Source organism: Macrobrachium nipponense, chromosome 38 (assembly GCF_015104395.2).
Source record: "Macrobrachium nipponense isolate FS-2020 chromosome 38, ASM1510439v2, whole genome shotgun sequence".
In the NCBI taxonomy this organism is placed as follows: Eukaryota; Metazoa; Arthropoda; class Malacostraca; order Decapoda; family Palaemonidae; genus Macrobrachium; species Macrobrachium nipponense.
The window spans coordinates 7,490,306-7,514,389 of record NC_061098.1 but is presented as its reverse complement, the minus strand read 5'-3'; the positions used below and the strand labels follow the sequence as shown (position 1 = coordinate 7,514,389).

Genomic DNA, 24,084 nt, shown 5'->3' with positions numbered 1-24,084 from the left:
GCATGCAAATCATACTTTCAACTAAGGTCTATAAGCCTTGCTTTCAATTGTACGTTTTACAATTGAAGTTGTAATTCTGAAGGCTTCCCTGTTAAGTAAAACTTTCCTTATAATGGAACATTGATTTAAATGGACACATCAATCACCTGGTAAAAAAAAATCCACCAATTAACAGCGTTTCTCTCTATATAATGCACCAGACACTGATCACGACACCACCAGCGGATTATACGATGGACTGGTAACTTCGATGTCGACTCTAGTCACTGGCTGGCTCTGCTCGGCCCTCGGGACAGACTGTGGTGGGAGGAGCTGATGAACCGAAACGTTCCGCGTACATTCCAACAGCTCCGTCCCAGCGAATGGCAGCCGAGTATTACCGGAAATCATTCTTCGTACAGTGAATTCGACTCATAGACGAAGATCCGATGGCACGTACGTTGAAGCAAGGTTTAGAGAATACACTCTCTAGACCTTAAATTGAACCAGCAACAGTGGTAACTCGTAGTCTCGTACTAACAGGCAACAACAGTCACAGTGGTGTGTCTCGTTCCAGCAGGCAACAACAGTAGTTATGAGTCATTCATACGCCGGTTTCGTCAGTCCTCCGAGCTCCTGAAGAACAGCCTATAATATAAGACGGTGTCGGTACCCCAAGTGTTTATACTGTTATACATGAGTGCCATATTACACAGTGAATTCTCGAAAGTTGCCTGAACTCGCCAGAGCTGTTGATATTTGACGATAAGGTAAGATGATTAATGTTGGAGATGCATCTGTATACATACACACAAAAGGCCTCAGCATATATGCTTAAAAAAAATCACAGTAGATGCACGTGACTTCATTAAATAAGCGAATACCACAGGAAAATGATAGGCAGAAATCCAAGCGCTTTCGTTTTTATTAAGACATTGTTAATGTCTCAGTAAAGAAGAAAGCACTTGGATTTCTGCCTATCATTTTCTTGTGGTATTCGCTTATATATATATATATATATATATATATATATATATATATATATATCTATATATATATATATATATATATATACACACACACACACACACACACACACACACACACGTATGGGAAGTTACCAGTATTAGCTTTAGAGAACCCTTTTAATAAACAAAGTCAGGAAATACTTTATTATCTAGACGCTGATAAAGAAAGAGATTCTCAGAGAGAGAGAGAGAGAGAGAGATGAACGGTTATTCAGTCATTGCCAGTTCTCGGAAGTGATTAATAAGATTACACGACTCCGCCAGAAATATTTAAAACACTCGAAATTCCCCCTACGCGGCGGCGTGACGTCACCGACGATGACGTCACTCGTTGAGTGTCCAGCTGCGAAACGTATCGAGTACCGTAGTGTGACGCAATCCCACCACCGTTCCCTGGGCTAGACTGGGTCTATTTTCTCTCCTTAATTTGAAATGAATGGGGTCGAATTTGAAACGGCAAACGGCCAGAAAATCGTTAAAGGAAGAATGTCAGCATTGAGACCCATACATTTTGATTGAGGAAAATACAAATGTATGCAATAGTATGTAGTGAATACTTGTTGATTATTGAAAAACTTACATAAATGACAAATAAGGAGCATATTTTATATAACAACATATATATATAAATACTTATTTTTCTTAATCAAACTACTACATAGGTCTAAATGCTAACTTCCCTATACTTCATGGGAGATTCAAATCCTGGCCTTTTGATTTCTTACGGAGCGAAAACAGCCAGGTGGTCGAGCCGTCGAGCACGTGACCCGTGACGTCACAGCTACGGCAAGGAGGTACTCTATTGGCTTGGGCGGGCCGGGGCTGGGCGCCGTTGGCCCCCCGGAGTCTCCTACCATAATCTCTATTGGCTTGGGCGGGCCGGGGCTGGGCGCCGTTGGCTCCCCGGAGTCTCCTACCATAATCTTACCCACCCACCCTCTCCGGTGCCCTCTATTCAGCCGCGACCTTGGAAAGACCCTTATATACCCTGATAATTGACTGTGTTTTCCTAAAATGGTGACATCCGGATTCACTGAAATCCCCAAACTAGCAAACTATGATGATCGACTAAGCAACTATTAGTTACAGATAAAAACCCTGGACTTGGAAAATGATGCAATCGGTGAAATTTCACGATTTTGTGGGTGAAAATATAATTATGTAAATGCTTAAGTCATTTGAAATTAGCAACGCATAAATTAGTTTGTTAGCCTGGAAAGTAATTTCAACTCTCTGGAGGCAGCCTGGAAGACTTTTATCATTTCCATTTACACATAATCTTGATGATAATTTTTCTGCAGAATTTACTTTTCATGGATCGAAGAAATTTGCCTTAATTGCTTCAGCTTTTTAACAGACAAATGACAATATTTTTGTATATTTATCTAAAGTGTTTCAGATGTTTAAGAACATGTACGTTTTTCTTATAATATTTTTAAGCCATTAAGGGGTCATTAGATCTGTTGTTAATAATTTTCAACTTTTCCATTTCCAGACTTACTGAATAAAAGGAAAGTATGGAACGAGACACTCCACCTCCAGTTCCAGAATGCACATTCACAGAAGTACATTCTGGGATGAAGCTCTATGCATTAGAAAAAAAGCTCCTTGTTTCCTACGAACCCAAAATCAAAATCATGACAATTGGGAGTGAAAATGACCTAGAGACTAAAACCATCATGCTCCTTGGTGCTACGGGAGCTGGAAAAACCTGCCTGATCAATGCACTTGTCAATCACATTCTGGGCGTCAAATTTGAGGACAACTTCAGATACGTGCTAAAAGATGAGACGGGCGACTCCGCCAAGAAACTGGCAGAAAGTCAGACAGAGTATGTTGTTGGCTATTTGGTGTTTGCACTTCCTGGCTCCAGCTGTCAGTGCAACTACCTCATAGTCGACACTCCAGGTTTTAAAGATTCCAGAGGCCAAGAGAAAGATGAGGAAGTCACTCACCAACTGAGAACGTTCCTACACGATGTTGACGGAGTGGACGAATTGAACTTGATAGGTTTCGTAGTGAATGGGACCACCGCTAGACTTCAGGACCAATTCAGTGAGATCATCGAGACGTTTTGTGAAATGTTTGGTGAGAATGCAAAGGGCATCATCCGAATTCTGATCACCTTCTGTCATATGAAGAAACCCCCGGTCCTTAACGTGTTAGAATGCTCGTGTTTAAGAGATTATAAAACGTATCAGTTTGACAACACAGCTCTGAGGGAATGTAACACACCTAATGATGAAAACTCACAAGAGGACGTAGACATGTATAAGATATACTGGAATAAGACAGCGCGCATCTATGACTCCATTTTCAGTGAAGTGGATCACTTGAATGCCGTGAGTCTGACTGTCACCAGAGAAGCCTTGGAAGACATTGAACGTCTGAGTGAAATCCTTGACAAAATGAAGACCTCTGTGGAGTCCTATCTTGACCGCAAGGTTGAGCTCCGAGCTCTGGAAAAGCAGAGCTCTGCGTATCGGGCGATCATGGACGTCAACAAAGACTGGAAGGGGACCGTGAGTGTGGAAGTCAGGGAAAGACTCAAACCTCTCGACCAGTTACTGCGTTGGAGGACACACACGCATCGCTTGGAAGAGAGACCCGTCATTCATGAGGACAAGAAAGCCGCTTACGAGGACGCCGAGAGAAAGGAGGCCTCAGTGCAACAGGACGTGACAAATCTCGCCGACCAAATCCACATTACGAGAACCGCCATCGAGGGAGAAGTTTCGGACGTCGTCTCCCAGTTGGCGAAAATCAGCTCAGTCTCTTTGCAAAGCTGTCATCACTTGCCAGTGAATTACATCGAAGCGACTCTTAATCTGGTCAAAGTGGAAAGGCTACAGCAAAGCAGCCAATCTGACGAGCAACTAGGATATGTTATTCCAATTTTGGACGAACTCAAAGAACATCTTGTACATCATCATAGTCTTTAAAAGAGTTCTAACATTTAGATTTGTGCGTTTCCTTAGGAAAACTGTTATAGTAGATCCACATCAACCGTGCATTTGATGTCTAGGCCAGTCCCTTATGACGCTCCTGATTGGCTGTTGATAAGCCAATCACAGGTCTGGAAACTCTCAGTCTCTCTCCAGAGTTCACATAGGCAGGATGTATGTTCTACTTATCCTGAATGACATATACCTCAGGAGAGGTGCAGATCCCACCCATCTGAACTCTCGAGAAAGACCGAGTTTCCATCTCTGTGATTGGCTTATCAACAGCCAATCAGGAAGGTCGTAAGGGACTGGCCTAGACATCAAATGCACGGTTGATGTGAGTCTACTATAGTCGTTATTTAGTAATAAAATATATCGAACACTCTGTTTAGTAACTGCAAACTACTCTGTGTGTTATTTTTAAGTAAGCTCACATCACTGAACATTGTTATTTTTCTAACAAATGTCAGTTTATTTTTTTACTGTAATTTGTTTGCTGGCGAAGAAACTAAATAAGAGCTTAACCACCTGAGCAAGAGTATTTATCAACTTGCTTTCTACTGAGTATAGGATAAGACTAAGGCACAACATCCGGTGTCAGAACTTCATCAACAGTTCACACTGACGCATCTGCCGAACACTTCCTTTGTAAGTGAAGAGTCTAGTACTTATAAATATAAATACACATGGCAGTGCAAGTTGACAAAGAAAAAGTTCAAACGTGGCCCTATATGGGTGAACTACCTGACAGAAATTTGCTATCTATATATCTATATTGACTATTTCATGCTAATAAATGGAATAAATGATGTCTGTTAGTCTATTTTCCGCCTCCTTCCCCTTTGAAACCTCATGCTGAGTGAGTCTTCGGAGAGAAACAACGACTGAGACTAACTATAGATCGGTTTGGTCTTGGCCTGCCGCTTTGGTGGCCGCGAGTTTGATTCTCGGCCATTCCATTGAGGAGTGAGAGATGTGTAGTTCTGGTGATAGAAGTTCACTCTGGACGTGGTTCGGAAGTCACGTAAAGCCGTTGGTCCCGTTGCTGAATGACCATACTGGTTCCATGCAACGTAAAAGCACCATACAAAAATCACACACACACATATATATATATCAATGTAGCACGAAGGAACACGTGCTTGACAATATCACAAAATCCACAAGAATTTTGTGATATTCTCAAAAGGAAGAAGGTCCCTGTTTTCACTCACCGTCTTACATGGATTTTGTCATACACACACACACAAGCGCCTCAGCGGCGTGGTTGGTTAAGTATTAGCGTCCCACCTCGGTGGTCGCGGGTTCGATTCTCGGCCATTCCATTGAGGAGTGAGAGATGTGTAGTTCTGGTGATAGAAGTTCACTCTGGACGTGGTTCGGAAGTCACGTAAAGCCGTTGGTCCCGTTGCTGAATAACCATACTGGTTCCATGCAACGTAAAAGCACTATACAAAAAACAAACACACACACATACATACATATATATATATATATATATATATATTATATATATATATATATATGTATGTATATAATATACATGTATGTATTTGTTCACATGTAGCTTAGTTGCTGTTGCCAAGCGTCGGAGGTTAAGTGTAGAGTTATGAAAGGCCAGGAAATGCCTTTATTATCTGTAAAATGATAAAATGGTAAGATTAATGAGCGTTTTATCTACAGCAGGCAAACCTCTACCCTCAGTAGTCTGTATACAGAAGACAAGGGCTATTCATGCAAGAGTGAAAAATCTATAAACTTATCAGTGGGCAGAATTGTGTATCACCGGGAATAATAAAGAGATCGGTGCTGTGTAATCACTAGATGATATGGAGGAGGACTGTAGGCAATATGGTCTTCATATTAGAAATATGTTAGTTCTTTCCCTTCTTAGTTATATCCGGTCTCCAGGACGGAGATGCATCTGAGGTTTGTCTCACATTATAATAAGTATTTTGACTTCTGCTACTATGGTAGATTCACATCAACCGTATACCTAATGTCTAGGCCTGTCCCTTACGACGCTCGTGATTGGCTGTTGATAAGCCAATGACAGGGCTGGAAACTCTTAGTCTCTCTTGAGAGTTCACAGAGGCAGAATGTATGTTCCACCTCTCCTGAAGAATACTTTTGAAAGACGTATCCCTCAGGAGAGGTGGAACATAGATCCTACCCATGTGAACGCTGGAGAGAGACTGAGAGTTTCCAACCCTGTTATTGGCTTATCAACAGCCAATCAGGAGCGTCGTAAGGGACTGGCCTAGATATCAGATGCACGGTTGATGTGAATCTACTATAGCAGCTTCCTTGTGCTGAGTTGAATTGAATATATAATTAAGGCCAAGCACTAGGACCTATGAGGTCACTCAGCGCTGAAATGGAAATTGACAGTGAAAGGTTTGAAAGGTGGAACAGGAGGAAAGCCTCAAAATGAGATGGAAGAAAGAGAATATGAAAGGAGGCACAGTAAAAGGAACGGAAGTGGTTGCAGCTAGGGGCAGAAGGCACACTGCAAAGAACCTTAAGTAGTAGTGCCTACAGTGCACGGCATGAGGTCCACTGACGGCACTCTCATGTACGGAGGATAGTGCCTCTTGATGGAGTCACTCTCAAGGTGGTAGCTCAAGTCTTCTCCAGAGCCTAATGAAGACGCATTCTTAACTTTGGGAGTTATGCCCCCACGGCTCCTTCTGGAGAGGCACCTTTGGCATCAGAGGCTGAGCAGAAGGAAACGAAATCGATGCCTGTTTGGAAAAGGCATCGGGGAAAATGCGGGAAAAAATATTGGAACCGAAGGCTTGATACTGTCACACGGAAGTGGAGGAGTCTTCTAAAATAAATTAAAATTGTCTCGCGAATTGAAGAAAAAAGAAAAAGATTTTTGAAATACCACAATTTTTTGGAGATGTGGATTTAAATATAAATGAAAATTGTTTTGAAAACTAGAGACGTAACAATTAAAAATATCTATTCACTAGTTTGAAAATGAGGGATATGAAAACAGGAATGCTTATGGAAAAATACGGATAATTTTATAGGACCGACAAATTTCTGAAAAAAAAAATTTCCTGTTCTTTTTCTAAATAAGGGTAAAAAAGATGACCTGAAATTATTTTTGAATGCCGACCGTCTTGGCAACAAGGCCTTCAAGGGACGGAGGACAATGTTCTCTGACAGAAAAAAATGTCCTTTGATAGCAATATTTTACCTTAGAAATAGCGCTAAAGGAACGTATTTCACGGAGCGACACGGCTGAGCCCAGAAATGTATACAAGAAAACATTCTGGTTCAGTTTTCCACTTTTTAGAGAGGATTACAAGATCGGGGATGTGAGAGTTGGATGGTCATTTACTGCAGGAAATGGGACAAGAAAGATATCTGCCGAGTGTTCAGAGAGAGAGAGAGAGAGAGACCCAATGATTGTATAAGAAGGATTTCTGTCCAATGTTCAGAGAGAGAGAGACCCAGTGATTGTATAAGAAGGATTTCTGGCCAGTGTTGAGAGAGAGAGAGAGAGGAGGAGGAGGTCAGTTAAATCATCCAGTTCACTGGTTCTATATTCTGTCAAAAATAATATGCAGAGAGAGAGAGAGGTCAGTTACCTTCTGCATGTGTAGGAGCTTTACCACGTTGAATCTGTTCGCAAACTTCGCCAGTTTCACACATGAAACTTACCGAACAATTACATAGCTATACGCTTCTTACCTTACGGCAGTCGAAATTCCAAATTTCTCGGTGCTAATCGGGGCTGCTGACGTGTAGGTGATACAACCCCGCCCACTTTCGGGGATCCCCGGTACTACTGAGCTTTGCTTGACAATTCGTTTTCTGCCGCCCACGGTGAAACACCTGTGTATTTCGCTGCAGTCAACTGTTCGCCATTTTTGTTTGACACCCGATTTGGTGAAGTACAGTTTTCTTGGTTGTTTTTTGTGTTTGATGGCATAGCTGCTTTATTTACTCATCTGTTTAGTGTGAGTTATGTCAGATTAAGGTTCATCTGTTAGGTTTTGCAGCGAAGGCTGCAAAACTAGATTAGCCAAATTATGTTATGACCCACACTCAAAGTGCGTGAAATGTAGGGGGCAAGAGTGTACTAAAGAGCGTACATGTAATGAATGTGAAGATCTAGATGATCAAGGATGGAAGAGTTTTTTGTCTCACCTTGATAAGATGGAAAAAGATAGGAAAAGAAAGGCAGCCATTAGGGCTGATAGTAGGGCTAGATTAGAGTCAAATCCTTTGCCGTCAGAGGCAAAGAAGCCCGCTTTGTCTTCTATTTTGTCAAACGTCTCTCCTATTGATAGTCCTCCTACTTCAGTACATCTTACTCAGGCTCATGTTCCCCATGCTTCTGATTCCGACACCATGGCCCAATTAGAAAATAAGATGGATAGGAACTTTGAGCTGCTTGTTAAATCTGTCATGGATTTAGGTACATCTTTTCGTGAATTTGTGATTAAGTCTAGTGAAGTGAAAAGTGCAAGTGTCGTATCCGAGGAGGCGGCTGTCCGTCCCTCCATGTCTCCTAGACCAAGGTCACTGTCCCGCTCCCCAGCACCTGGGAGAAGACATACCGTGAGTCGAAGGGAGACTGGAGGGGTTTGCCCACGGGCGGCCGTCGACTCAGTCGTGAATTTCGACTCGATTTCTGTAGAGACACCATTGGAAAGGTGTAGATGTGTCTGGTGTAGGTTTGTCGTCGGACTCGGAGGTGTGTTCGCCTGATACCAGGTGAAAGAAGTGGAGTGAAGTGTCACGCCCGTTGAAAAGGCGCGCAGTGCCATTGGATAGTTCGTCATAACCTGTGAAGAGAGGGAGGGAAAAGAGTCCTCAACCCTCGTGTAGCTTTTGGGAGAACCCTGTGCATCTTTCGCCTAGTAGAGGTTCAGGTGCTGTTCGCAAACGATCTCGCGAGGTATCAGTGTCAGACTCACATAGTTTTGTCTCGCCGACTGAAGCAAGGAAAGTTTCGACTCGTTTGCCAGCTAACGAGAGAGAGAGTTCGACTCGCAAGTTTTCATCAAGGAAGTTGTCTCCTTTGCCCGCACCATCGGGAGATGACGCGAACAACAAAGAAGAAGCTTTTTTGGAACCGTTGAGACAGCTTCAGGACTTAGTTAAGTCGTTGAAGAAAGTTAAGTCTTATACGGATGAAGAAGCCAAACAGTCGACAATGTCGGATGGGGAGGATCAGTCGGAACAAGAATCGAAAGCGGCTTCTGCTTACTCCAACTTAATGAAGTTTTTGTTGGCTTCTTATATGGAATTCGAGCCAGCTCCTCTATCTTCGCCTCCTTCTACCTTTGTTAAGGATAGGAAAGTACTTTCGGCGAGTCTACCTAAATTGGTGCTTTCGCAGTCGGCGAAAAGTCTTCAAAGAAGCAGAGAAGTGGCTGGAGAAGAAGAGGGAGTCTGGTAAAGCCGCCTTCGCTGTCCCACCGTCCAAGTTACAGAAGACATATAAATTTTATGCTACCGGAGAATTACCCTCTTTGGGAGTTGCTGCCTCCACCCAAGGGGATTTCTCAGGTCTGGTGGATGCTAACAGAAGGACAGCGTTTTCGTCGGCGAAAATTTTCTTCTCTTCGCCTGATTTCGACCACCTGATTAAGAACCTATTTAAGGTAATAGAAGTTTTCAGCTTCTTAGACTGGACTATTGCTGCATTAGCAAGGAAAATAGAGGATTGTCAATCTCTGGAAGATAGCTTGGCGACAGACTGGCTTGATGTATTATCGTGTGTCGACAAAGCAGTCAGGGATGGCTCAGGGGAGCTTGCATCTCTTTTTACTCTGGGCGTCCTTAAAAAGAGAGAACTTTGGTGCTCTTTCACCTCCAAGGGAGTCACTTCTAACCAGAAGTCTGCTGTCATGTTTGCGCCTTTATGTAAGTCGCATTTATTCCCTGAACAGGTTATTCAGCAAGTTCTCGCAGATCTAGAGAAAAAGTCTACCAACGACTTATTGACTCGTTCATCGACACGACGCCCCAAGGAGACACCACCTACAGGAGCTAAAGGGTCACCTCTTCAGAAGCAACCTTTTCGGGGAGGAAAGTCTAGATTGCAACCCAGACCAAGGACTAATTTGCATCCACAAGCCACAACCAGTAAGAAACCACCCTCGAGACAGTCAGACAAGTAGGAATTTTTACCCTCACACACCTGTAGGAGCAAGACTCTGCCTGTTTTGGCGGGAATGGAGTCGAAGAGGGGCGGAACAGTGGGTGATCCCAGTTTTAAGAGAAGGTTATGTGATCCCGTTTGGGCAAGATCCACCACTGTCGAGTATTCCCATCGCCTTGACAGCATACGCAGGGATCAGAAAGAGCTTTGGCTCTTGCCAAGGAAGTAGAAGCCCTGATTTCCAAGAAGGCCATAGAAATAGTGGAAGACATCTCACCGGGCTTTTACAACAGGCTGTTTGTAGTCCCCAAGTCATCGGGGGGCTGGAGGCCTGTCCTGGATGTGAGTGCACTCAATATCTTTGTTCTGAAGACGAAGTTTTGTATGGAAACCAACCGGTCGGTCATCTCAGCTCTTCGACCAGGAGACTGGATGGTATCGCTGGACATGAAAGATGCATATTTCCATGTACCTATTCATCGGAGCTCCGGGAAATATCTACGGTTCGTTTTCAATGGCAGAGTGTATCAGTTCAGAGCGCTCTGTTTCAGACTTTCGACAGCCCCACAAGTATTTACTCGAGTCCTGGCCCCGGTAAGTCGATGGTTACATTTGATGGGAATCAATATTGCTTTTTATCTGGACGACTGGCTTCTAAGGTCCGACTCGTCTCCAGTGTTCGAGGGATTTAAATCGGACACTAATATTAACACAGCAACTGGGATTAGTAATGAATTTAGAGAAGTCACAGTTAGTACCGAGTCAGAGGATTCCATATTTGGGGATGATTCTGGACTCACAAGCTTTTCGGGTTTTTCTCTCCCCAAGGAGAATAGTCTCTCTCCTTGCGGCTGTACGGAAGCTGTTAAACCGCTCGTCCTGCACGGCTCTGGAGTGGATGAGCCTGTTAGGGACTCTCGCTTCGGTGGAGACTTTAGTTGGTCGTCTTCACATGAGGACGCTACAATTCTACCTAAAGGCCAATTGGGACCGGAAAATTCAACCGGATTCGACTGTTTTTTCAATCTCCCAGGAAATCAAGGAAGATCTTCGTTGGTGGTTGTCGGAGGAAAGAGCTCAGGAGGGTTTGTCCCTCGAAAGAACGAACCCAGAGCTAGAATTTTATGCCGACGCATCGGATTCAGGATGGGGAGCCCTGTTGGGGAAAGAGAAGACATCAGGCATCTGGACGGCACAGGAGAGAGGTCTTCATATCAACATAAAGGAGCTGAAAGCAATTTTTCTTGGGCTTCAAAGTTTCACCCCTCTAGTCGAAGCCCCAGGTATGTGCAAGGGAAGCTCAACGTTTTAGCAGACGAACTCAGTCGTGCGCATCAGGTTCTTCCGACGGAGTGGACATTGGATATCAGAGTTTGTCAGGATCTATGGCGGTTGTGGGGACAACCAACGATAGACCTCTTTGCAACGTCCAGGAACAACAGGCTTCCTCTATTCTGTTCTCTGGTTCCGAACCCGTTAGCCTGGAAAACGGATGCAATGCTTCTCGACTGGTCAGGTCTGAATGTTTACGCATTTCCACCATTTGCGATGATCAGAGAGGTATTAAACAAGTTCCAGAGTCACTAGAACGTTACGATGACTCTAATAGCTCCTTTTTGGCCCAGAAAGGAGTGGTTCCTGGATCTCCTGAGGATGTTAGTAGACTTCCCCAGGCTTCTGCCACAAATTCCATCGCTACTCAAACAGCCCCATTTCGACAGAAATCACCAAGGGTTGTCGTATCTCGCTCTGACAGGATTCAGACTGTCCGGGACCTGGTCAGAGCGAAAGGTTTTTCAAGAAGAGCGGCAGAGGCTATTGCTAACTGTAGAAGAGTCTCTTCGGCCAAACTCTATCAGTCCAAATGGGGAGTTTTTAGAAATTGGTGCAGAGAAAGTCACACAACTTCTTCTAAAACCTCTATACAAGAGATAGCAAACTTCCTAATATATCTGAGAGACGTTAGGAAGTTATCGACTTCGACAATAAAAGGATACAGATCCATGTTGGCGTCAGTTTTTAAACATAGAAACTTAAATATATCTAATAACTCAGACATCAGCGACTTGATTAAATCTTTTGAGTCCTCTAGGACAAGGAGACCAGGTTTATTGGACTGGAATTTAGACGTAGTATTGTCCTGGCTCTCTAAAGCGAATTTTGAACCTCTTAATTCGGCTTCTTTGAAGGATCTTACTAAGAAGACGTTATTCTTAGTCGCCTTAGCTTCAGCTGGTAGAATCAGCGAGCTGCAAGCAATGAGTAAAGAGATAGGATTCACACAAGACGAAGCTGTGTGTGCCTATACTCAGGATTTTTTAGCGAAGAATGAAGATCCCTCGAGACCATGGCCTCGTTTCTTCTCCATTCGAAGCTTGTCAGGATTAGTTGGAGAAGAGGACGAAGAACGTTCTTTGTGTCCGGTGAGAGCACTGAAATTTTATATTCATAAAACAAAGGCTTTGAGAGGAAGTTCGAACCGATTGTGGTGTTCGGTTAAAGATCCGAGCCGTCCTATGTCTAAGAACGCAATTTCGTTCTTTTTAAGGAGCCTGATTCAGGAAGCACACACGTCAGTAAGAGATCAGACTCTACAGGTGTGTAAAGTTAAAGCCCACGAGGTTAGGGCAGTAGCGACTTCCATGGCTTTTAGACATAATACGTCGCTAGTATCTATTTTGCAAGCTACGTTCTGGAGGTCGAGATCGGTTTTTGCTCTCCATTACCTGAAGGATGTGGAAGCAACGTTTGATAATTGTTGTCGTTTAGGACCTTTGTCGGTGATGGGCAGGTGTTGGGAAAGGAAGCATAGGGGGATTTGGTCCCATTCCCCTTGATTAGAAGGTGGTCGAGTTTTGGGGAAGCCTGGGGGTATACGGTACCAGGAGTACCAGTTTTTATGGTAAGGTTTGGTTTATTTTTTTTTTATGGTTATGTGTAGGTGATGGTCTTTGATTGTTATTTTAATCTGGTCACAGCCCAGGGCAAGGGCGTATATTATTTCAATCTGATCAACCATCGGTGAACCTCCATGGTTGCAGAATACCCACTAGTAGTAGGAACGATCCTGGCCACTACTGCCACGTTCCCTACAAGTGATGAGAGCGCTGACCAGAGGCAGTATTCTCCTGCAGCTGCTCTCTCACGAGGTAAGGTACTACAACATTCTTGCAATGTGAGTTTTTTCTTATTTGCATTAAAAGTCCATATACCCACCAGCCGGCTAATGTGGATTCAGCTATGTAATTGTTCGGTAAGTTTCATGTGTGAAAATGGTATTTTTATAATAAAATAAGGTTTCACACATACTTACTGAACAATTACATGATTAAAGCCCTCCCTCCTCCTCACAGATGGACGGGGCGGGGCGGCTCAATGAATTGTCAAGCAAAGCTCAGTAGTACCGGGGATCCCTGAAAGTGGGCGGGGTTGTATCACCTACACGTCAGCAGTGCCGATTAGCGCCGAGAAATTTGGAATTTCGACTGCCGTAAGGTAAGAAGCGTATAGCTATGTAATTGTTCGGTAAGTATGTGTGAAACCTTATTTTATTATAAAAATACCATGTTCGTGACAATGATCGAGTCTTCAGCTGGAAGAGAGGAAGTGAGGGCAGCTAAGGAATCCACAACATCCCAGTGCTTCTTCTCGGCTGCCAATCTAATGGAACTTTTGCCTTGGCTTGAGGTCGCCTCCACGTTGAGCCGACACTGGGGGAAAGATAAATATGTTTCGACCACTCTAACTGAAGCTGTAGGCTAAAAGTACAGTTACATAAGGAAACCAATTCCATTATCAGAAACCTGTTATGCTAGAAACTGAAAAAAAACCAATTCCATTTTCAAAAACCTGTTATGCTAGAAACTGAAAAAAACAAACATCCATGGTGAAGTGATATTTCATAAATATACGTTATGTTGTAAGGGGCCAAAAGGGAATATGTTCTGTTAAAATCGTGGAAAAAATGATTTATTCTTTAATTCGATTAACATCAAAGAAAGTGTCCTTAAAAGATTTAGGTAAGGTACCACTACATCGTAGGTTAAGGGGTTCAAGGTTTGGTTGGTTTTGGGAAGGTTAGGTATAGTAGATTCACATCAACCGTGCACTTGATGACACTCCTGATTGGCTGTTGATAAGCCAATCACTGGAATGGAAACTCTCAGTCTCTCTCGAGAGTTCACACAGGCAGGATGTGTGTTCCAACCCTCCTGAGGGATACTTTTTGAAAGACGTATCCCTCAGGAGAGGTGGAACATACATCCTGCCCATGTGAACTGTCTCGAGAGACTGAGAGTTTCTAGCCCTGTGATTTGCTTATCAATAGCCAATCAGGAGCGTCATAAGGGACGGGCTTGGACATCAAATGCAGGTTGATGTGGATCTACTATAGGATGCATTTTCCTACTTTTGTACTTTTCTTTGTGACGTTTGTATTTACAGAAATTGAGAATGTACTTTCAAAGGGTTTCTCTTCTGTAATTTTTGTACATTTCACCGCTGTCAATGGGGCTAAGCACTTGCTTTTGATCTTCCTCATCTTAAAACACCCAAAATTCCTGCGATACAGGACAACACATGCATAAAACCCGAGTGATTCCCACAACAATACTGATTAAAAGCCACAGATCGTAAGGTAAGTGGTTGAAAACATTTTCGGAAGGAAAAATTGGGTAAACTTGAGACAGGCTAGGCAAGCCAAACAGAGCCCAGCCACTGTAAGGTAAAAGTTGCTGGATGTGGTAACTACTGAGGCACTGCATCTAAGCCAGTGGCAATTAAAATTTTCATATGCTTATCCTCAATAAAACCATTCAGTAGAACCTGCAAATTCAGCGTCAACGCTCTGAGACTCACCTCAGCAGCTGAAGAAGAAGGAGACTCCAGCAAGGCCAAAACAATGTCTTGAAGGCCCTTGTAAGCCGCGATGCAAAAGGGCGTCAGTCCACTCAGTGTCCCTATTCTGTGCTTGGTGTTGAGGTGGAGCTGTGGGTCCTTCAGGAGCCTGTGCACCAGCTCCAACTGGTTGCAGATACAGGCTGCAGACAGCAGAGTGTAACCGGCTGTGGTTGCAGAGTTCACGTCGCCCTCAGATGCCAGCCATTCCTTGATCGTCGTGAGGTTTCCTTGTTGGACGTGTTGCAGGAATTCCTGCGAATAGGTGTATTTACTCATTAGGTGTTGTTGTTTGTTTGTATGGTGTTTTTACGTTGCATGGAACCAGTATGGTTATTCAGGAACGGGACCAACGGCTTTACGTGACTTCTGAACCACATCGAGAGTGAACTTCTATCACCAGAAATACTCATCTCTAACCCCTCAATGGACTGGCCGAGAATTGAACTTGCGGCCACCGAGGTGGCAGGCCAAGACCGAACCGATCATGCCACTGAGGCACGTTGTTATGTTACTTATTAATGCAATATAAGCATCTATAAGTGAACACGCACAGTGCAATATGTACGTTTGCATGGCGCTACGTTTAAGGAAGACAAAAATTACTCTCTTGAGAATGACTATTTCAGAGTAAATTAGTTTTTGGCCAGTCTTCATGGAATGGGCACAAAAATAAAAATAAAGATTTATGATCTGCTGTTATGTTGTTGTTGTTGTAATAGGTATCTACTTTGTCATTACCTCAAGATGCGTGCACTAGAGACACGAAAGTGTTGAGAACTGAATCATTTTCACAAACCTGTGTCTAGCATTTGTTATCTAATGATGCATTTACAACAATAAAATACTGTTAACCCAGAGAGAGAGAGAGAGAGAGAGAGAGAGAGAGAGATCTTACATCTGGCAGAGTCCCACAAACTGGCTCAGGGCAAGAGCAGGCAGGGGCTTCAATCGTGGTCATGGCGACTTCCAGCGTGGCAACACTGCTTCCCCTGAAAAGAAAAAAAAAATATTAATAACCATTGGAAGAAGTGTTATGATCCATCTTGTATGAGTGTTTCATGTTCAAAAACCAAATTCTGATTAGCTGATGAATGTCTCATTAGTCGTTCTAATTAGATAGCTTTACGACATTCAGAAGACTTGCTCTTCTATTTTCCAAAGGGATTGGAGCTTATAGAACGGGTAACTTGATGATGATATCTATATAAGAGGATTAAAAAAATGAAAAAATGGAAAAAAGGAGGAAAACCACGAAAGAAACGACATATTATAGTTGGGGTGACCATTTATTTGACTTGCGAAAGGGGGACAAAGGTCTATAGTCAGCCCATGCGGACTTCCACTTATGTTGAGTCGTTATAAATTCAGAAGTTTAATACATAAGTATATTCAATTACAGGTGATGATAAATGAAGAAGTCTATCAATCAGAGATTTTATTCAGACATTATCGCTGACATTTTAAGGTCTATCAATTAGTGTTTTTATTCAGACATTATTGCTGACATTTTAAACAATATTATTCTTCAAATTTTAAGGAAAATTGCAGACATTATTTAGAAAGAAAAAATTCTTACATCATTCTTTGGCGTATTTTTGGCTTGATTTGATCTTTACTAAGTATATTCAATAATAGGAAATGATAAATTAGGTTTATCAGTGACATTGTTTTTATTCAGACGTTATTTATTGTTGATATTTTAAACAAAAATTAGTCTCTAATTTTTAAGGACAATTGTAGTAATTACATAAAAAAATAAAGGGTGAAAGCGGGACATTAAGGCGTCCCCCCAAAACCGCAGTTTTTTTGGGGGATAAAGTCAAAAAGAGGGACTGTCCCCCTCAAAGGGGGACGTATGGTCACCCTAATTATAGTCTTTATAAACGCAAAAGTAAACATGTAATGAAATGTCTCCACAATAATCATTATGACGTATACCGGATACTATGAGAGGTTAAGTTCTGCGTGTTATTCTCTACTTTCTTTTGTTCTAGCTGATTTACTCGGTGGGATTCCCGCCCCCCCTCCCCCCAACCCCCTTCTCTTCTGTTCTAAACAGGGCCAAGCTTCACTTTTATTTGTTTTGAATGGCAGAACTGATCAAAAGAGCTTTAAAGAACAAGAGTTTCACGGTTGGACTAAAGTCTTTCCTCTTCGATTTAGGTCAAGAAACCTACTATAAGCACCAACACTTTATCATGGCATTGAAACAGAATAATCTACCAGTGCGTGAGATGATAAGTTATCATGAAGGTATGCTAGGACACAATATCTCTCTCTCCACTTCAAATGTTATACTAACTCCTTTTGGTTCAGGAGTAGTACTACATACAAATCATACTTTCAACTAAGGTCTATAAGCCTTGCTTTCAACTGTACGTTTTACAATTGAAGTTGTAATACTGAAGGCTTCCCTGTTAAGTAAAACTTTCCTTATAGCGGAACATTGATTTAACTGTACATATCAATCACCTGGTAAAAATAATAATCCACCAATTAACTGAGTTGCTCTATAAAATGCACCAGACACTGTTCACGACACCACCAGCGGATTATACAATGGAATGGCTCTGCTCGCTCGGCAGCTCGGCCGGGCCAGGCGGCCCAAGGCTGCCATATTTCCACACTAAGCAAATCCACGCTCGGTCTCAGACAGTTGCCAGTTATGCAATATATTCGACTTTATCGAACTGATTTTGTAAGTGCTCCAAACATGGCGGTATGAATTCCCAACCAGTACCATTTTATTTTAACTGATAGATAAGGATAGACACTGACCCTGTCCTGACCCTTTCCGTTTTAGCTCATGTTGTTAAAACATTTAGTTAGATTTTTATTCCAGTTTTTTTTTTTCTTTTACGAAAGGGTAAAAGAAGCAAAACTTCTCAACAACAGTAGGTAATCCTTTAATCTGATGATGAAAAACTGAAATGAAACTCATCTAATTTGACCATAAAAAAGTAACATAGGTGTTTTACAACAAGTTTATATATATAAGGCATCTTGATCACATCATCGTAATGAAATATAGTGATAAATTTATAATGATGATCAATCTGGCATCATTGCCATAAATATAATGACGAGACCTATATCTTGGGCCAACTAATACTTTTGGTTATATGATCGCAAGTGAACTTAAAAAATAATTATCACTGTATTGTATCATTGCAATTACATAATTACAATCACTTTCATCAAGAATTGAAGCTGCAAATGTAATTGCAAGCACCGGTGTTATAACTATGTTTTATTGTTTAGAGTAAAGTAAACTGGCAACGTATCCTGGACCTTGGCTAATGTACTGAACCATTTAATTTTACATGAGGATTTAATTAACACTGCATTATATAATTTCTCACTTTTATCGTTGTTATACACATATCATTCATTTAGGCAATATCAACTGACAACGAAATCATGAGCGCTATCATCTATACTGGTAAACTAGGCCTATGATTTTTGCGAAGGTCTTACGTTGTACGAATTACAGTTATGAAATCATTAAAGCTCGCTCCTTTCAAAAGTTTGTCACCGTAGTTGTAGAATAACCAAACTGATTATACAGGCACATTAATCATTTTCACAAGCAAAAATTGCAATGTGTATTGCAAAGCTGTAAAGTGCATCGCTGAAGAATAATTTGCTACCAAATGGCAGTATGAATGTATGCATATATTTCACGAAATTTTCAAGAAAATATGCCATCAAAATTAGCAAATTAAGAATTCTCTCTAGTATTATGTAAATGAATAAATGTAGATTTTGTTGAGGACCAGATTGAAAATAATTTTGAAAAGGTAACTGAGGCTGGTTGGAGCTGGAGCAAGCCAGTTCGTACGATCAAGATCTATCTTATATTCTAGGTCTTGGTTTGCACATGAATCAACGGTCAGCGTTATGCATCTGATAAACATTCAAACGCATCCACAAATTAATAAGGATAAAACTAATTATCTATTTTTATGGATATTTGTGTGTGAGACTATAAAATACAATAGTAAACAATTTTCATAACTTATTATTAGATTTTAAATAGCATACGCTTTTTAAGTAAAAAAAAAACGTGGAAATTTTTACGTGTGGATTCCACACTCCACACCTAATCTCAATGTGGACAAGATAAGCCGTATTAGTGACGTCATTTCCACACTTGGGCAGCCCTCGGGACAGACTGTGGTGTGGTGGGAGGAGCTGACGACCAGAAACGTTCCACTTCCTGTGACTTCCACGAACATTCCAACAGCTCCGTCCCAGCGAATAGCAGCCGAGCAAGACCGGAGATTCTCCTTCGTAAAATCGTACAGTGCAGTGAATTCGACTCGTAGACGAAGATCCGATAGCAGAGAATGTACTCTCTAGACCTTGAGTTGAACCAGCAACAGTAGTGACTCGTACTAACTGGCAACAACAGTCAAAGTGGTGACTCATACTGACAGGCAAGTGGCAACAACAACCACAGGGGTGACTGGTGCTAGCAGGCAACAACAGTTGTGACGAGTCATACATACGCGGATTTCGTCAGTCCTCTGAGCTCCTGAAGAACAGTCTATAAGTCGGTGTCGTTACCCGAAGTGTTTATACTCTTGTGCATGAGTGCCACATTACACAGTGAATTCTCGCAAGGTGCCTGAACTCGCCAGAGCTGTTGCTATTTGACGATAAGGTAAGATGATTAATGTTGGTGATGCATCTGTATATATACACACAAAAGGTCTCGGCATATATATATGTAATATATAGATATATATATATATATATATATATATATATATGCTTAAAAAATCACAGTAGATGCACGTGACTTCATTATAATAAGCGAATACCACGGGAAAATAATAGGCAGAAATCCAAGCGCTTTTCGTTTTTACGAAGACATTGTCAATTCAATGTCTTAGTAAAGACGAAAGCGCCTGGATTTCTGCCTATCATTTTCCTGTGGTATTCGCTTATATATATATATATATATATATATATATATATATATATATATACACACACACACACACACACACACACACACACACCCACGTATGGGAAGTTACCAGTATTAGCTTTAGAGAACCCTTTTAATAAACAAAGTCAGGAAATACTTTTATTATCTAGACGCTGTTAAAGAAAGATTCTCGAGAGCATGTCTACTATAAAGAAAAGTGTTTACTCTGAGAGCGTGAGAAACAGTGAGCACTTAACTATATCACAGAGAGAGAGAGAGAGAGAGAGATAGAGAGAGAGAGAGAGAGAGAGAGATATGAACGGTTATTCAGCCATTGCCAGTTCTCGGAAGAGATTAATAAGATTATACAACTCCACAGAAATATTTCAAACACTCGAAATTCCCACTATGCGGCGGCGTGACGTCACCGACGATGACGTCACTCGTTGAGTGTCCCGCTGCGAAACGTATCGAGTACCGTAGTGTGACGCAATCACCACCGTTCCCTGGGCTAGCCGGTCTATTTTCTCTCCTTAATTTGAAATGAATGGGGTCGAATTTGAAACGGCCAGAAAATCGTTAATGGAAGAATGTCAGCATTGAGACCCATACATTTTGATTGAGGAAAATACAAATGTATGCAATAGTATGTAGTGAATACTTGTTGATTATTGAAAAACTTACATAAATGACAAATAAGGAGCATATTTTATATAACAACATATATATATATATAAATACTTATTTTTCTTAATCAAACTACTACATAGGTCTAAATGCTAACTTCCCTATACTTCATGGGAGATTCAAATCCGGGCCTTTTGATTTCTTACGGAGCGAAAACAGCCAGGTGGTCGAGCCGTCGAGCACGTGACCCGTGACGTCACGGCCACGGCAAGGAGGTACTCTATTGGCTTGGGCGGGCCGGGGCTGGGCGCCGTTGGCCCCGCGGAGTCTCCTACCATAATCTTACCCACCCACCCACCCTCTCCGGTGCCCTCTATTCAGCCGCGACCTTGGAAAAACCCTTACATACCTTAATAATTGACTCTGTTTTCCTAAAGTGGTGACATCCGGATTCACTGAAATCCCCAAACTAGCAAACAATGATGATCGACTTAGCAACTATTAGTTACAGATAAAACCCTGGACTTGGAAAATGATGCAATCGGTGAAATTTCACGATTTTGTGGGTGAAAATATAATTATATAAATGCTTTACTCATTTTAAATTAGCAGCGCATGAATTAGTTTGTTAGCCTGGAAAGTAATATATTTTTTTAGGGTGTACAAGAAGCTTGTTTCAAATTTCAACTCTCTGGATACAGCCTGGAAGACTTTTATCATTTCCATTTACACATAATCTTGATGATAATTTTCCTGTAGAATTTACTTTTCATGGATCGAAGAAATTTTGCCTTAATTGCTTCAGCCTTTTAACAGATAAATTAAAATATTTTTGTATATTTATCTAAAGTGTTTCAGATTTTTAAGAACATGTACGTTTTTCTTACAATATTTTTAAGCCATTAAGGGGGCATTAGATCAGTTGTTAATAATTTTCAACTTTTCTATTTCCAGACTTAAAGAAAAAAAGGAGAGTATGGAACGAGACACTCCACCTCCAGTTCCAGAATGCACATTCACAGAAGTACATTCTGGGATGAAGCTCTATGCATTAGAAAAAAAGCTCCTTGTTTCCTACGAACCCAAAATCAAAATCATGACAATTGGGAGTGAAAATGACCTAGAGACTAAAACCATCATGCTCCTTGGTGCTACAGGAGCTGGAAAAACCTGCCTGATCAATGCACTGGTCAATCACATTTTGGGCGTCAAATTTGAGGACAACTTCAGATACGTGCTAAAAGATGAGACGGGCGACTCCGCCAAGAAACTGGCAGAAAGTCAGACAGAGTATGTTGTTGGCTATTTGGTGTTTGCACTTCCTGGCTCCAACTGTCAGTGCAACTACCTCATAGTCGACACTCCAGGTTTTAAAGATTCCAGAGGCCAAGAGAAAGATGCGGAAGTCACTCACCAACTGAGAACGTTCTTACACGATGTTGACGGAGTGGACGAACTGAACTTGATAGGTTTCGTAGTGAATGGGACCACCGCTAGACTTCAGGACCAATTCAGTGAGATCATCGAGACGTTTTGTGAAATGTTTGGTGAGAATGCAAAGGGCATCATCCGAATTCTGATTACCTTCTGTCACATGAAGAAACCCCCGGTCCTTAACGTGTTAGAATGCTCGTGTTTAAGAGATTATAAAACGTATCAGTTTGACAACATAGCTCTGAGGGAATGTAACACACCTAATGATGAAAACTCACAAGAGGACGTAGACATGTATAAGATATACTGGAATAACACAGCACGCATCTATGACTCCATTTTCAGTGAAGTGGATCATTTGAATGCCGTGAGTCTGACTGTCACCAGAGAAGCCTTGGAAGACATTGAACGTCTGAGTGAAATCCTTGACAAAATGAAGACCTCTGTGGAGTCCTATCTTGACCGCAAGGTTGAGCTCCGAGCTCTGGAAAAGCAGAGCTCTGCGTATCGGGCGATCATGGACGTCAACAAAGACTGGAAGGGGACCGTGAGTGTGACAGTCAGGGAAAGACTCAAACCTCGCCACCAGTTACGGCGTTTGAGGACACACACGCATCGCTTGGAAGAGAGACCCGTCATTCATGAGGACAAGAAAGCCGCTTACGAGGACGCCGAGAGAAAGGAGGCCTCAGTGCAACAGGACGTGACAAATCTCGCCGACCAAATCCACATTACGAGAACCGCCATCGAGGGAGAAGTTTCGGACGTCGTCTCCCAGTCGGCAAAAATCAGCTCGGTCTCTTTGCAAAGCTGTCATCACTCGCCAGTGAATTATATCGAAGCGACTCTTAATCTGGTCAAAGTGGAAAGGCTACAGCAAAGCAGCCAATCTGACGAGCAACTAGGATATGTTATTCCAATTTTGGACGAACTCAAAGAACATCTTTTACATCATCATAGTCTTTAAAAGAGTTCTAACATTTAGATTTGTGCGTTTCCTTAGGAAAACTGTTATAGTAGATCCACATCAACCGTGCATTTGATGTCTAGGCCAGTCCCTTACGACGCTCCTGATTGGCTGTTGATAAGCCAATCACAGGTCTGGAAACTCTCAGTCTCTCTCCAGAGTTCACATAGGCAGGATGTATGTTCTACTTATCCTGAATGACGTATACCTCAGGAGAGGTGCAGATCCCACCCATCTGAACTCTCGAGAAAGACCGAGTTTCCATCTCTGTGATTGGCTTATCAACAGCCAATCAGGAAGGTCGTAAGGGACTGGCCTAGACATCAAATGCACGGTTGATGTGAATCTACTATAGTCGTTATTTAGTAATAAAATATATTGAACACTCTATGTTTAGTAACTGCAAACTACTCTGTGTGTTATTTTTAAGTAAGCTCACATCACTGAACATTGTTATTTTTCTAACAAATGTCAGTTTATTTTTTTACTGTAATTTGTTTGCTGGCGAAGAAACTAAATAAGAGCTTAACCACCTGAGCAAGAGTATTTATCAACTTGCTTTCTACTGAGTATAGGATAAGACTAAGGCACAACATCCGGTGTCAGAACTTCATCAACAGTTCACACTGACGCATCTGCCGAACACTTCCTTTGTAAGTGAAGAGTCTAGTACTTATAAATATAAATACACATGGCAGTGCAAGTTGACAAAGAAAAAGTTCAAACGTGGCCCTATGTGGGTGAACTACCTGACAGAAATTTGCTATCTATATATCTATATTGACTATTTCTTGCTAATAAATGGAATAAATGATGTCTGTTAGTCTATTTTCCGCCTCCTTCCCCTTTGAAACCTCATGCTGAGTGAGTCTTCGGAGAGAAACAACGACTGAGACTAACTATAGATCGGTTTGGTCTTGGCCTGCCGCTTTGGTGGCCGCGAGTTCGATTCTCGGGCATTTCATTGAGGAGTGAGAGATGTGTAGTTCTGGTGATAGAAGTTCACTCTGGACGTGGTTCGGAAGTCACGTAAAGCCGTTGGTCCCGTTGCTGAATAACCATACTGGTTCCATGCAACGTAAAAGCACTATACAAAAAACAAACACACACACACATACATACAAATATATATATATATATAT

At 41.8% G+C, this 24,084-nt stretch overlaps 3 protein-coding genes across 8 annotated transcripts in view; 2 read left to right on the top strand and 1 right to left on the bottom strand.

Annotated features, from left to right (window-relative positions):
- LOC135209586 (caspase-3-like) overlaps positions 1-17,597 on the bottom strand; it is a 23,445-nt gene extending 5,848 nt beyond the window's left edge. For 2 of the 6 annotated variants that reach the window (XM_064242263.1, XM_064242269.1), the window contains exon 1: positions 381-508. In XM_064242263.1, coding sequence (XP_064098333.1) covers positions 381-415 — 35 coding nt within the window. In that variant the 5' untranslated portion in view covers positions 416-508. Of the gene's footprint in view, positions 1-146; positions 300-380; positions 509-7,554; positions 7,688-14,936; positions 15,231-15,873; positions 15,968-17,450 lie in introns of those variants that run through there. The other 4 variants (XM_064242266.1, XM_064242264.1, XM_064242268.1 and 1 more) reach the window with 4 other exon arrangements.
- On the top strand, positions 611-4,763 carry LOC135209584 (uncharacterized). Its single transcript, XM_064242262.1, has 2 exons — positions 611-749; positions 2,503-4,763. Exon 2 carries the CDS (start codon positions 2,525-2,527, stop codon positions 3,947-3,949), a length of 1,425 nt encoding a protein of 474 aa, XP_064098332.1. The 5' UTR covers positions 611-749; positions 2,503-2,524; the 3' UTR covers positions 3,950-4,763.
- Positions 17,598-19,079: 1,482 nt separating the features above from the next.
- Positions 19,080-23,758, top strand: LOC135209583 (uncharacterized). The gene is made up of 2 exons (XM_064242261.1): positions 19,080-19,644; positions 21,496-23,758. The coding sequence occupies exon 2, from the start codon at positions 21,518-21,520 to the stop codon at positions 22,940-22,942; it is 1,425 nt and encodes a 474-aa protein (XP_064098331.1). The 5' UTR covers positions 19,080-19,644; positions 21,496-21,517; the 3' UTR covers positions 22,943-23,758.
- The last annotated feature ends 326 nt before the right edge of the window (positions 23,759-24,084 follow it).